Here is a 13,124-nt window from a genome sequence, read left to right on the forward strand (position 1 = left end):
AAGAGCTTCAGCTGCTAGTCCAAGGTCTCAAGGTGGGTCAGTATCTGAGTCCAAATTTTCCCCCAGTTCCACCTAACTCCGGGATCTCTGCCCCTTTTACATCTCTAGAGTTTGGCCCTTGCACCCCACTGGCTGACAGTGGGCAGCACCTGGGGCTGCAGGTGGGAGAAGGGTCCATACACCTCAGACCAGCTGTTTGCTTCTTCATGGGGACACGAAATGGGCCCAAGGTCCCAGACATGCGCAGATGGGTCTGTATTTGTTCATCCTCTTGGTCTAAAGAAGCCGAGACTCTCAAGGTGGAGGTTGTACATGAGGGCCCACGCATCCTCGGTTGTACTCGCGCATCCTCGGGAGTGTGGGTGAGTCTGCATCTCCCAGGGGGCTGCGCCGGAGCACCAGGCTTTTGGAGACAGGACTCAGCCACACTCCATCACTCAGGTCTCCTCTGCCTTCTGCTTGGTAGGTCTTGCCCCCCATCCCGCTGCTCCAGGCTCTGCCTTCTCGAGCTCTTGGCTCGTCGTCACCCTTCATCGCCCGCCTTCATCGCCCTATTGTGCTTCCTGAACTTCCACCCCTGGCCAGCGTGTTCTTGCAACAGTTTCATAAGATTGGTCATTGTTTGGGCCTGGACACCTCCCAGGGTCCTTGGGCTCAATGCCCAGGGAACCCCATCCAGATCCACCTCATCTCCCCCTGCATCCCTCCATTCTGGGATGAAGCTTTTGTGGTGGGACCCTTCCCCTCATGGGGTGTGTCCCAGTGGCCCTTGAGAGTCCTCCCTCCACCCCGAGTCCTAACGGGGGTGGGAGAGCGAGTCCTCCCCCAGCCGCCCCAGGGGGTGGATTTCCATGGACTTGACCTCTCCTCTCTTTCCTGAACCAGTCACCAGGAGGGAGGGTTGGGCCTCGCTTGTCTCCTACCACTCACAGTCTTGGAGGGCAGCCTCACTGAGGTCAGCTGTCACCCTCTGCGGGAGCCTGTGCAAGGCCTGATGGGGGCAAGCTTGTCAGGATGTCTTGTCCCTGTGCTGGTCATGGCCTCGCCCCAGGGTCTTCTGCTGCTGCTCTCCCTGTCCAAGGAGTGGAGACTTATCTCGGGTTCTCCTGCCCCCATCACCACTAGCCAAAGAAAACAAAGACAGGAGGCAGGAGCTCCTTGGTGTCAAGAAAGGAACATCCTTACTCCAGAAGTTTCCAGAGTGGCCTCGAACAGTCTATCGGGGTAGGGGGTCAGAAAGAAGGACAGTGCAGGACTTGGAAGATGGACTCCCGTCTGACTCATTGCTGTGTGGCTGTGCGATTGTGTTTTGCTTTCTGTGAGGAAGCTAAGAGCCCTGCCGCCCAACGACTCAGTAGTGAGGAAAGACTCCTGGCCTCTGCCACTCAGTGTGCTTGTCTGTAAGAGACAGTCCCCTTGGTCTTAACCCCTTCATCCTGTGCATCTCATGTTGAACTTACCGCCTGGGCCTGACCTGGGCTCCTGGTGTCTGGCTGGGCTGGCAGTGACCCCCAGGAGAGTCTGAACAGCATGGGGATGGGTGAAACTCTGGGTACCCTGCTCCTGGACACTGGTACTTGTGGGGATGTGTCAGGAGATTCTAGGGGGTGGGAGGGGAGAACGAAGGACGGGGTTGGGGAAGAAGCTTGCAGTGAAGCCTGGCTGACACCTTTGACTGTGAGACCTGCACTGGCCAGGCAGGCCCCCAAGTGCGGGAACACAATCGCAGCTAGCGCGGGGGCTCTTTGGGCAAGAGGCCCTCCTCCTGGCAGTGGATGTGGAGCCTGTGTGGCCGGCGCTGCCCCTCCTCACACACCCTCCCGGGTGAGCTGCAGGCCTGGCTGGAGGCAGGAGAATTGTCAAAGTGGGTCTTGAGGCATTTTCCTGTCCCCGCTGCCTGAGGCTTCTACTGCTAATGATGGGGGGAGTGGAGGAAGGTGACTGAAGGGGTGCCTGGCAGGGGTGCCCTGCAGGGTGCCTAGCAGCTGCTGGGCCAGGAGCTCCCTGTGATGGATATCAAGAGAGAGGGTGCATCCCAGGTGAAGGCCTGCCACTCGAGGGGCAGTGCCCAGCTGATTGCAGACCTGTGGTTGCTGCTGAGGGAGGCCCCTTTGCCCTTGGCAGGGCACTCACTCCGCCATGGTGATGACACTTTCTCCCTCGTTGCCCCAGAGGGCCAGGGCCCTGGGCCTCCCAGCGTCCAGGTCCTGCTAAGTGAGGCTTCCCAAGTGGCGCTAGTGGTAAAGACCCTGCCTGCCAATGCAGGAGATGTAAGAGACGCGGGTTTGATCCCTGGGTCAGGAAGCTCCCCTGGAGGAGGAAATGGCAACTCACTCCAGTATTCTTGCCTGGAGAATCCCATAGACAGAGGAGCCTGGCAGACTACAGGTCATGGGATCGTAAAGAGTTGGACACAACTGAAGCAGCTGAGCACACACACACGAGTTAAGTGAGGAGTGCCATGTGGGAACTAGGTGGGCCCCCCTGGGTCCTGGCAGGCTGAGACCACCTGGAAGGACCAGGAGCAAGGCCATTCTGAATATGGGCAGACAGATGACTCTGAGCACTTGGTAAGCTGGAGGACACCCTTGGGGAGGGGAGGAGTCATCTCTCCCCTGCCAACACAGGGCTTTAGTGAAGGGGTCTGCCTTCTGGAAGCTTCTGGCCACCCTGAGGCCCTAGGAATGCTAAGCAAGGGGAAGTAAGGCAGCGGGGGCTCAGTTGGGCAGCAGGTGGACAAGACAGAAAGTCCAGGGCAGGTGGCACAGCCTCATCTTTGGGTATCTTTACCAATGCGATCCCCGCCCCATCCCCTTTGTCCTGGGGTCTTCACTGGAGGCACATAGCTAAAGGTCATGACCTCCCAGAGGCCCAGGCAGAGAAGACCAAGCCAGGGAGTGAGCCCATCTCCCTGGGGGCCAGGGAGCTGCTTCCTGATCTCCCAATAGCCTTCTCATGTGTGTGCCCACTTGTGCATGTGTACACATCACTGATGTGTGTGTGTAGAGGTGTGTGGCGCTCTGCTGAGGCACCTGGAAGCAGACACACAGGCGGACCAGAGAGCACCTGAGCACAAGTCGGGGGTGGCTCAGCAGACGGCACGGCTGCTGGAGACCCGCTGGGCCCCCATGTGTGTGTGAGCTGGGCCATGAGAGCTCAGGGGTCATCCCTTTCCATCTGAGCACTTGTGCCTGGTTTCCCTGTAAGTGGTGCCAGTGCAGGGGTTCTGGATGGTTCTCAGATGGTGTCTGTGCCCTCCAGAAGCTTCACTGAGCACCCAGATTGAGGCCTGAGTGCAGGCTGGAGGGTAGTGGCCAGAGCTGGCTCCAGAGACCTTTGGACCTGGGCTCGACTGCTGACGCTGCCCCCATTAGCTCGGTGTCACAGCAGTCAGTTTCTGTGAGCCTTGGTTTTCCCCCACGTAAAATGGGGCCGCATCTACCTCAGAGGCTTCAGGAAAAGATGCAATGAGATAATGCCTTGAGGCGTCCAGCCTGGTCGGTGCCTGGCCCACAACAGAGACTGGAAAACGCAGCCCCTGGGCTGACACTCAGGGCGGGACAGCTGGCCTGGGAAAGGGCGGCCCCAGCAAGGAGTCCCCACCGCCCCTTCCAGGCAGACTCTGGGGCACATCACAGAGCCGGAGAGGCGCAGTTGTTTGCTCTTTTATTCACTCTCATCCCCCTCGCACCACCGCCCCTCTGCTCTAGGGGAGCTGGGGACATGGGGACACCCCACCCTCTGGGAACTCACAGGCTGGTAGGCTGGGGGACAGGCGTGTGGCCACAGCCATGGTGAGAATTTCACTAAAGCCCTGCGTTGGGCCCTGGGTCTGGGAGGAGGTGGAGGTTGTTGTCAGGGAGAGAAGGTGGCAGACAGAAGACATGGCCGGGCGGCTGGACTGGGGAGGGTGTGGGAGGGGCTGGAGCCATCTTTCTGATGAAGCTGAGGATATGAGACTTCACTGTTGCTCTTGCAGAGCCCCTGGGGTGCAGTGAAAAGCTGGGGAGGCCGTGAGGGGCTGGCGGTCAGCCTCCAAGCTCAGGGGCAGTGAGTGGTAAGGAAGCACGCGGTTGACTGCGGGCCCTGCTCCTCTCTGCAGCCTTGAGGGAGGGGCGGGTGACGGTGTACCGGGCAGACTCCTGCCAGTTACACCATCCTTTGCCCTTTCTGTGTTGGAGGCAGCTCCTTAGACAGTGTGAGGCCAGGCTCAGCTGGAGGGGCAGTCCCCAGGCCCTCCGGAAAGGAAGGCCTTTGCTCTCCTTCTGCCGAGAAGTCATCCCATCACAGGCTTCCCAGGAGGCCTAAAACCCTGTGGATTTCAGGACAGGACGTCCCTGGAAGCGTGTTGCCTTCCATACTACTCTGTTCAGGAAAGACATGGAGGGGTTGTGTCTCATGGGTGCAAGTTACTCCTGGTCTGTGTCTATCCTGAGGACTCAGGAGACACGGCTGCCCTGCTCTTGGGCACGTGATGGGGGTGGATGGGGAGTGACTTCCCTGATAGACATCCAGGGGCTTTAGGAGTAGAGTCTGGGGCCCATGAGAATGTCCAGTACCGCTGCCACACCCTCAGCTCTCCACCTCACAAAATGCTGCCCCCTCGACCTCTCTCTATCCACCTCACAAAATGCTGCCCCCTTGACCTCTCTCTATCCACCTCACAAAATGCTGCCCCCTCGACCTCTCTCTAGGTGGAGCTGGGGGTAGGTGGGCCACTCAGGTCTCAAATGGTGGAATGAAGGGCAGGGGACCAAGTCCACACTGTCAGCTGGGAGACTGAGCCCTGGGTCTCTAGTCTCCCAAACAGGTGCTGTGTGACTCCAGGCCAATCCTATCCCTCTCTGGGCCTCTGCTTCTCCCTTTGTCTGGCGATGAGGGTGGGTGGCCAGGCCCGCCCTGTTCTGGGGCTCCAGGGAGGGCGGAGGGGATGGCCGGAGCTTCGTCCACTGACTGCCTCTGCAGGTCTTGGATGGTGTTGGGCAGCGGCAGGCTCTGGGGCTTGGGCAGCACCAGCAGCGCAGCCAGGCCGCTCAGCACGGGTATCACCCCGCATGCCAGCAGCGGCAGGGAGGCTCCACAGACGCGCAGCAGCCGGGACCAGAGGCCCCAGGATGGCTCCTGCTTGGGTGGCCATCTGGCACAGGTCCCCTGCGGTCATCCTGCCGGCATAGATGCACCTGTGAGGGGTCGTACTGCCTGCCTGCCTACGGCTTTGACCTCTCACTCTGGCCTGGCCCTCTCAGTCCCAAGAGGCACCATGGGTCAGGCTAGGCTGGGATGCACCTGGGCAGCCCCGAGGTCACGTGAAAGAGAAGTTCGAGGCGCGAACATCTGGTCTGGGGAGGCCACGCCCACGGCACCCTCCCAACCCGGAAGTCCCGCCTCCATGGGGCTCACCTGAGCACAGTGGGGAAGAGCTAGGCGGTATAGATGGGGAAGCAGGTGAAGGCAGCCCCCACTCCCCTGAGCCCCAACACGGCGAGGGCTGAGCACAGGGCCTCCATCTCTGTGGATAGAGATGGGTTTGGCAGGCTTGTTGGCGGGGGTCCCGGGCTCTCCCCAGGACCTTCCAAATGTCTGCTCGTCACCTCCACCTGGGTGTCCCCAGACCCCACACATGCACTGTGCCCTAAGTGACCACATTCCCTGCCCCCCGACCCCCCGCCCAGTCTGCTCCCACCCAGACTCCCAGATCCAGACCCTGGGAGTCCTCCTCCACCCCCTCCATTTCTCTGCCCTTCTCAACAGCACCCCCAGCCCCCACCCCATCCCAGCAATCCATCACAGTTATTCTGTCTCCACGATTTCTCATAATGCTGTCCAGTGCAGGCCGCCACCATCTCATCCAGACGGCCCAGCAGACTCCTTCCTAAGTGGGCCCTACTCTAGTCCAGTGCCCTTTTGATGGGGGGAAAAAGAGGACTCTTTTCGTGGCTTAAGCTCTCCTAGGTAGGGAGCCTCTGGCCGCAGCCACGTGCATCCAGGCCCGCCTGCTCACCGTGGGGCACCAGCGTGTTGGCTAGGAGGCAGAGGCCCGCCAGCACCAAAATCACAGGCGGCCCGGCAGCAGCAGGGTGCCGACCTTGGCTGGGATGTCCGTGACCACAGTAAAGGCTTGGAGCAGGAAGATGTTGCTGCCTAGGGCCTGCAGGTCCAGGATCAGGACGTAGAAGGTGAAACCAAGGGCAAACCTGAGGGTGGGGGTACGTAGGTGAATTCTGGCTGGGGATGGGCAGCTGGTTTGTTCTCCGACCTGCCTCCACCCTTCCCTGCTGGCTCTGTACCCATTGGTTGGGCGGTCGCTATGGACTACATTTCCCAGGTTCCCTTGCCAGTGCCACGTCTCCTGAGCTTCGGCCAATGGGAGGCACTGGGGAGAGACTGGAGGCGGGACTAGGGCAAAGAGGAAGTATTGCTCCCCCGCTCTCTGGGCACCTTGTTGGCAGTGGAGGCGTCCCCTCCACGGCTCCAGCTTCCGCTGACCAGCCCCTTTCTCTGTGGTCCTGGTGGGTTCAGTCTTTGCCAGGTGGTCCTGGCTCCTGAGCTCTGATAACCCCTCTCCCTTCTCTCTGGTTCTTCCAAACTAGGTGCGCGCGTGCATGCTAAGCTTCGTCAGTCGTGTCTGACTCTTGTGATCCTGTGGACTGTAGCCCACCAGGATCCTCTGCCCATGGGATTCTCCAGGCAAGAATACTGGAGTGGGTTTCCATGCCCTCCTCTGGGGGATCTTCCCGACCCAGGGATAGAACCTGGGTCTCTTACGTCTCCTGCACTGGCAGGTGGGTTCTTTACCACCAGCGCCCCCTGGGAAGCCCCAGGGTAGATGTGCCTTTCTGCCGCTGAATTCTCCAGCTGCCTCCTCTGCCTGTTGGGCTCTGCAGTTCTCCCAGCAACTTTGCTGTGTATCCTCCTTGCTAATCTCTCCTGTTGACCCGTCCCCGCCTGAGTCCTCCTGGCCCCGGGCAGTTTCCTGTGGGAGCCTAATGGAGAGAGTCAGTGCCTCAGGCCTGGTCTTAGAGGCCCTCTCAGCTAGTGGGGCCAGTAGAAGAGTCGGCAGAGCCAGTGGATGCCAGCAGAGCCCTGACTCCAGGCTCCCCGGCTGCTGGTGGCCCGAGGCGGAGGCTGGGGCCGGGTGGGGTGGGGGTCGTCAAGCGCACACTAGAGGGGCGTCTATCTGCACAGGGTGAAAACACAGGTCCGGAGGCCCAGGCCAGGAGTGCAGAGCAGAGCGACCAGGCTTCCAGGAGTCTGGCTCACACTCAGCTCTTCCTGCGTGGCTGAGCGCAAGACCTGGAGGGAGGGTGGGGAGGGTTGTCAGCATTCGGTCACTGCCCGGCCCTCCTCCCTATGACCCCCATCGTGGGGGCCTGGGGCCCTCCGTCCATCTCCCAGGGACCCTGTTCAGGGACAGGAGAGGGTCTGAGGGTCTAGCCCTGGGGGAAGGCCCAGCCTCGGCTCACCTTGACGGTCAGCCCATCCCCCACTGCCCTCTTCCGGTTGACGGTGGCCACCGTCTGTAGCTCCCACAGGCCCCGCTCCGGCCTGCCCATAATGAGGAGCCATCGTGCCGATTCTGCCAGCCACCTGGGGTTGGGGAGAGGGAGGAGAGCAGGAGGTCTCTGCCTGCGCCCCCCAGGGCCTGGCCTGCACGAGCCTCTCTGCCCCTCTGTCTCCTGCCAAAGGGGTGGCCTCACTGGCTGCCCCAGGCTCAGGGTGGCTGAAGTTTGGGGGCCGGGGGTGTGTGGCAAGGAGCAAAGGGCGCTGGCTGTGGGGGCCAGGTCTGCCTCCTCCCTCTCTTGGGCTGGGGTTGGGGGTCCCTGTCCTTCCTTCCTGCCTCCCTCCTGACCCCAAGCCCCTTCTCCCAGCCTCACCTGGGAGCCAGGGCTGGGAGGGCCTGTGTGCAGTGAACACGCCCCTGATGGCTCCAGGACCTCTGTCCTGCAGGCCCACCAGGGTCCCCCGCTGTCCAGCCCTCCCGAGTGTCACAGGGCCCTCCTGCCTGCCTTTCACCCCCATGGCCACACCTTCCTGCCTGAGCTGGCCCCTCCCCTGGAGCCCCTTGCTGCAAACATCCTCACACCCATGGTGGGGCTCAGGCCCTCTCAACCTGCACCCATTAGTCACCAGCGCCCGTCACCTCCAGCGCCCCCTGCAGGCGACCAGCCCACGGCCCTTGCCTCACTTTTGGCCCATTCGCCCATGCCAGGCAACAGTCACCACCTCCTGGGTGCCAGTCAGCCCCACACCTCCCAGCGCCCCCTCCCTGTGGCAGGACCCAACCCCTAACACTAATCTGTCTCCCAGCCCCTCAACATCAAGCCCAGACCCCCTGCACCATCCAGACCTCGGACCCCTTTCTGTGCCCACCGCCCCACACTGGCTCCTGCTGCTGGACACAGGTGCCCCAGCCAGACACGCTCCCCCCGCAGCAGGTGGGGCCCTGAGGTCCTTGGGGGTTTGCAGAGCCAGAGAGGGGGACTCCAGTGCACATCAGAGGTAGAGTTGACAAGACCCCGTGACCTGCCGGACTAGGTGTGCGGGAGCCGTGAAGGAGAGGGAGGTGTCAGGGCGACTCCGACTCCAGTACCTGTGGGTGGCCCCACAGGGGAGGAGGAGGTGTAGGGGAGGCCCCGGGGAGGAGCGGGTGTAGATGCTACGTTTGTGATGCTGAGACAGTAGGGAAGGGGACGTCACCCAGGTGGCTGGAGGCCGCAGAGAGGCAGGCCGAGGAGGGGGTGGGGGCCTGCAGCGTTTGGAGAAGGAGAGCCATGGGCACAGGGGAGGTCCCGGGAGAGGACAGTGGTGCCCTTTCGTGGGCTGCAGGGCCAGAGCGACAGGTGGCCGGGCGAGGGCGGCGGGGTCACTGGCGTGGGGTGGCACATGCAGATGCGTCTCACAATGAGAAATTGGGTTGGAAGAGAAGCAGAGAAGCTGGAGGGAGCTGAGGGGCCATGGGGTCCCCTCCTCAGATGGGCCCCCTAAACTGAGTGGTCTGTGATGCTCTGGTGTGTGGGATTTCTCTCCTGCTCATCACTGTCTCCCCGGGCACAGCCAGGGCCCCGCCCGGGCTGGTGCTCAGTGGCCACTTGTGGGAGTGAGGAGGTAGTGGAGTCACAAGCGCACGTGTGCCCATAGCCCCCGCGCGGGCCTGTCTGCCAGGGCAAGCGGGGCTCGGCCGCGCGGGCCAGCATCAGCGCCGGGCCCTGGAGTCTGCCTCACTGACCTCTGCCCTTTACTCTCGTGATGTGGGGGCCAGTCTGCCAACCCCGAAGGCCACCGGCCGGGTGCAGGTGCCTCTGCTCAGGGCTGCTGCGTGAGACGTGATTGCCTCCTGCTCTGAGGAGTGAGTGTGTTCTCGGAGTGGTGTGTGTGTGTGTGTGTGTGTGTGTGTGTGTGTGTGTGTGGTAGCTTTGCATCCCATCCGCCCCGACCTGGCCTAGTGCTGCCAGGCCTGGCACAAAGGAAGGGCTCAGAACACGTGCCCGGAGGTGCACATGCCAAGGCAGGCAAGGACAGGAGACGGGGATGGGCTGAGAAGCGATGGGAAGGAAGGGGGAGGAGACGCCTGGGAGGAGCAGGGGAAGGAGAGGCCCTGGGTCAGGGGTGCGGGGTGTTGGGAGCTGGGGCCGTGCCAGGCTCCTGTGGCTCCCGTCTGGCTTTCTGCATCCCAGGCCTCTGTGCCCAGGGTGGAGAGTGGGTCTCCTGCAGGGAGGGAGCTGGGCGGCACCCACCAGGAGAACACAAAGCAGAGGAAGTAGGGAACAGAGACAGCCGGCTGCAGCAGCGTCCTGTCGTGCCGTAGGCCACCGCAGCCAGGAGGACGTGGCCGAAGGTGTAGCCCAGGGAGTTCAGGGTCATCACCAGGACGCGGGCTTGTGCTGACATCCACTCTGCCAAGTGGAGACCAAGTGGATCGGCCTGGGAGCCCGCACAAGCCTCCCCTGCCTGGCCAGGGTCGGGGACCTACGGAGAATGATGGTGTTAGCATGGTGCCCGCCACAGCGAAGGCCACCAGGAAGTGGAAGAGGCAGTACATGAAGAAGGTGGGGGCAAAGGCAGCCACCGTGCCTGCCACGGCCCCCTGAAGGTGGTTCCAGGTCAGCACCCGCCAGTGCCCAAACCTGCGGCAAACACGTGGGGCAGCCGGGTCCATGGGGTGCCGCGGCGCTGGCCATGGGGGTCTGGGCCCCTCTGCTTGCCCACTGAGCGACTCCCGGGTCCAGACCCCCATTCTGCATCCACGGAGGGAGGGCTTGTGAGCACAGGGAGAGCCCCCTGAGGCACTGGGCAGAGGGTGAGCTCCCTGTCAGCAGGGGCAGCCAAGCAGTAGCTGGTCAGCCAAGCAGCAACCTGTGGCTGAGCAGGCTTTAGCAGTGAATGTTTGATGAGAACAAGGACCCTTCACGGCCCCAGAGAGGAGTCCGTGAAGCTGAGGCCCAGAGAGGGACTCAGCTTGCTTAGCAGCACAGCTGGAGGGTCTCATGAGAGGTACCCACATCAGATGGAGTTTTCTCCCCAGATCCCGCCAGTTCAGGGCCAGTCAGGGCCCAGGGTCTTGGGGCGCAGGGGCAGTGAGGGGACGGGGCACCTCACCTGTCACGTACGTGGCCGCACACAGCCGCTCCCACCAGGTTCCCGGCCAGGTAGATGGACGGCTCCATGGGCTTCAGGGCCCGAGCATCACACACCAGGTCCCACTGGTGGGAGAGGAGGGGCCAGGGATCTGAGCTCAGGAGGCTGGGGGGGGGGGCGGCAGGGGGGCTAGATGGGAAAGCCCAGGGAGCTGGGGCTGGGTGTCCGGCCCCATGACCTTGGGGGTCGTCACCCCTTGCCTAAGCCCCTCCTTGGCTCCCTGTTGTCCCAGGTCCGGGGTCAGGCCCTCTCTGGGCTCATCCGCCTCCTCACCAGGCCCCTCTACAGCATCCACCCACGCTGGCGCCTTCTTCTGTCTTTCAGAGGCCACTTCCCTCCTTTCCATAGAGAGTCCCCTTCCTGCTTGCTGGGTGGGCTGCCTCTCCTGTCTCCCTCATCTGCTGGAGGCTGCCTCTGGGAACCCAGTGACTCTGCGGAGTGCCCCTGAGGCTTCTGCAAGCTCATTCCTGCCACCAACCCAAGAAGGACCTGGAAGCTGCCTGTGAATGCGGAGGCCAACGGTGGTGGGAGTCCCCTCGCTGCCCCTCGGACTGGGCCATTTTGAATCCAGCCGGCTGTGATCTGTGACTTTGGCCTCTAGGGTGTCAGGACTTGGGGACGGTCTGAGGGGAGGCCCCTACCTCGGTCACGATGGGGGAGGTGAAGGTGCTGCGGTCGCAGACCCAGCCGTCCACGCATAGCTCCGTGTTGGCCTCACTCCAGTTGGTGGCCGTGGCGTTGGGGTCCAGGAGCTGCCACTGTGGGTGGCGGAAGCAGCGACACTGGAGGGGCCCACGGTTGGGGCCCAGTGGGATGGAGACGGCCAGGAGAGCCTGGGGGTCTGGGGCCCCGGGGACACTGGCTTGGGCTGTGCTGTTGTCCAGGAGGGGCACCCAGCAGCGGTGGCTGGGCACGGCGGCTGAGAAGTTCTCCAGTACGTTCTGAGGGCCGAGCCACGTGATGGGGACGACCAGGTCCCCCATCTGGAGAACCTGGAACCGGCCCCGGCTGCCCACTCGGTCCAGGAGTTCAGAAAAAGCCATGGAGCCTGCCTGGAGGCGCCAGTGGAGGTGCCCACCTCACAGAGGCTGGCTCAGGGCAGAGGGGCTGATGCGGGGGGCCTGCCCCCCGCCCCCCGCAGCACCTCCTGCTGCACTGGCCGGGCTGCCCAGGGCATGGCAGCGATGCCCGCCATGCAGATTCAGCCCGGGGGTCTCTGGGCGCTGTCACTCAGGGTGGCTCCGGCTGGGACCTGAGTCTACGAGCTGTGACCCTGAAGCCACCAGCACCTCCCCAGAGACACAGCTGCCCCTGGACCTCTGGGAGAAGCTGAGTTGGGAAGTGGGGAAAGGAGGCTGAAGTCACCCAGGCTGGGGCACTGTGACCAGGTGACGAAGAGGGCTTCGTAGTCACTTCCTCGGGTAAAGTTTAACCCAGCTCTGAGGGAGGGACAGATTCAGAGGTCCCGCAGCTCCCACCCTGCGTGGGCTGGGCGGCCTTGTCTCTGCCCCTCTGCACCCCTGCCGCCTCGTGCCTGCCTGTGCCAGGGGCACTGAGGGCTGACCCAGGAGAGGCGCTGCCCCGGGTCCTCTCAACCTAGGGGCTGGCGTGAGGCTGGAGCAACATCCGTGCTCTGTGAGGACTGTGTGTGTGTGTGTGTGTGTGTGTGTGTAGCCCGAGTCACCAGCAGGTGTCCAAACCCCATGTGTCCCAGCCAGCGTGGCCCAGCCCCCCGCCCGCAGCCCCTCCCTCCCACGTGTCTGCCGTCATTAATGCCCTCCTCCCCACCGCTTTGCTCTCTTGAGTCTTTCAGTGTCTCCAGACACCCCATGGGTTCCTCAAGTTCAGTGTCACCCCGAGATCCCTGCCCCTCCCCAGATCCACTCCTGGATCCCTAGTCTGGTTTCACATCTCCCGCACCCCGCCTGTCAAGCCCTCCAGGGGCTGAGCCCTGCTGACTTCTCCTCCCCTACCTCTGTGTCTCTGCAGCTGTCCCCTCCCAGGGCTCCCTGCCCCTGTTCCTGTCCCTTCTGCCCATCCCCACACTACAAAGGCCTCCTGTCGAATCCTGCTTAAAAGCCAGGGGCGTCCCCCTCAGCAGCGCAGCAGGAGCTGGCCAACCTCCCGCGGCCGAGGTGAGGGGGCGGAGCAGTGCACGCTGGGTGGGGGACTCAAGAAAGACTGGACCCGAGCCAGGAGAGACCTCCTTGGTTGCACAGGGGGTTGATTGTCCAGGTTAAGCCAGAGGCCACATTCCAAGGTGGTGTTAGTGATAAAGAACCTGCCTGCCAATGCAGGAGATATGAGATGCGGGTTCGATCCCTGGGTCGGGAAGATCCCCTGGAGGAGGGCACTGCAACCTACTCCAGTACTCCTGCCTGGAGAATCCCAGGGACCGAGGAGCCTGGCGGGCCCACAGTGTCACAAAGAGTCGGACACGACTGAAGCGACTTAGCATGCTTGCATGTATACGTGAGTACACAGATGCA

General features: G+C 62.6%; 1 protein-coding gene across 1 annotated transcript; it reads right to left on the reverse strand.

Moving 5' to 3' along the window:
* Positions 1-4,794: 4,794 nt before the first annotated feature.
* Positions 4,795-11,678, reverse strand: SLC22A12 (solute carrier family 22 member 12). Its single transcript, XM_068976503.1, is given in 12 exon segments — positions 4,795-5,097; positions 5,099-5,162; positions 5,401-5,509; positions 6,002-6,055; positions 6,058-6,194; positions 7,184-7,293; positions 7,464-7,587; positions 9,735-9,798; positions 9,801-9,893; positions 9,967-10,124; positions 10,597-10,700; positions 11,277-11,678. Coding segments are annotated over 12 exon segments (1,722 nt in total).
* Positions 11,679-13,124: the final 1,446 nt, after the last annotated feature.

This window comes from Capricornis sumatraensis, chromosome 8 (genome assembly GCF_032405125.1).
Source record: "Capricornis sumatraensis isolate serow.1 chromosome 8, serow.2, whole genome shotgun sequence".
In the NCBI taxonomy this organism is placed as follows: Eukaryota; Metazoa; Chordata; class Mammalia; order Artiodactyla; family Bovidae; genus Capricornis; species Capricornis sumatraensis.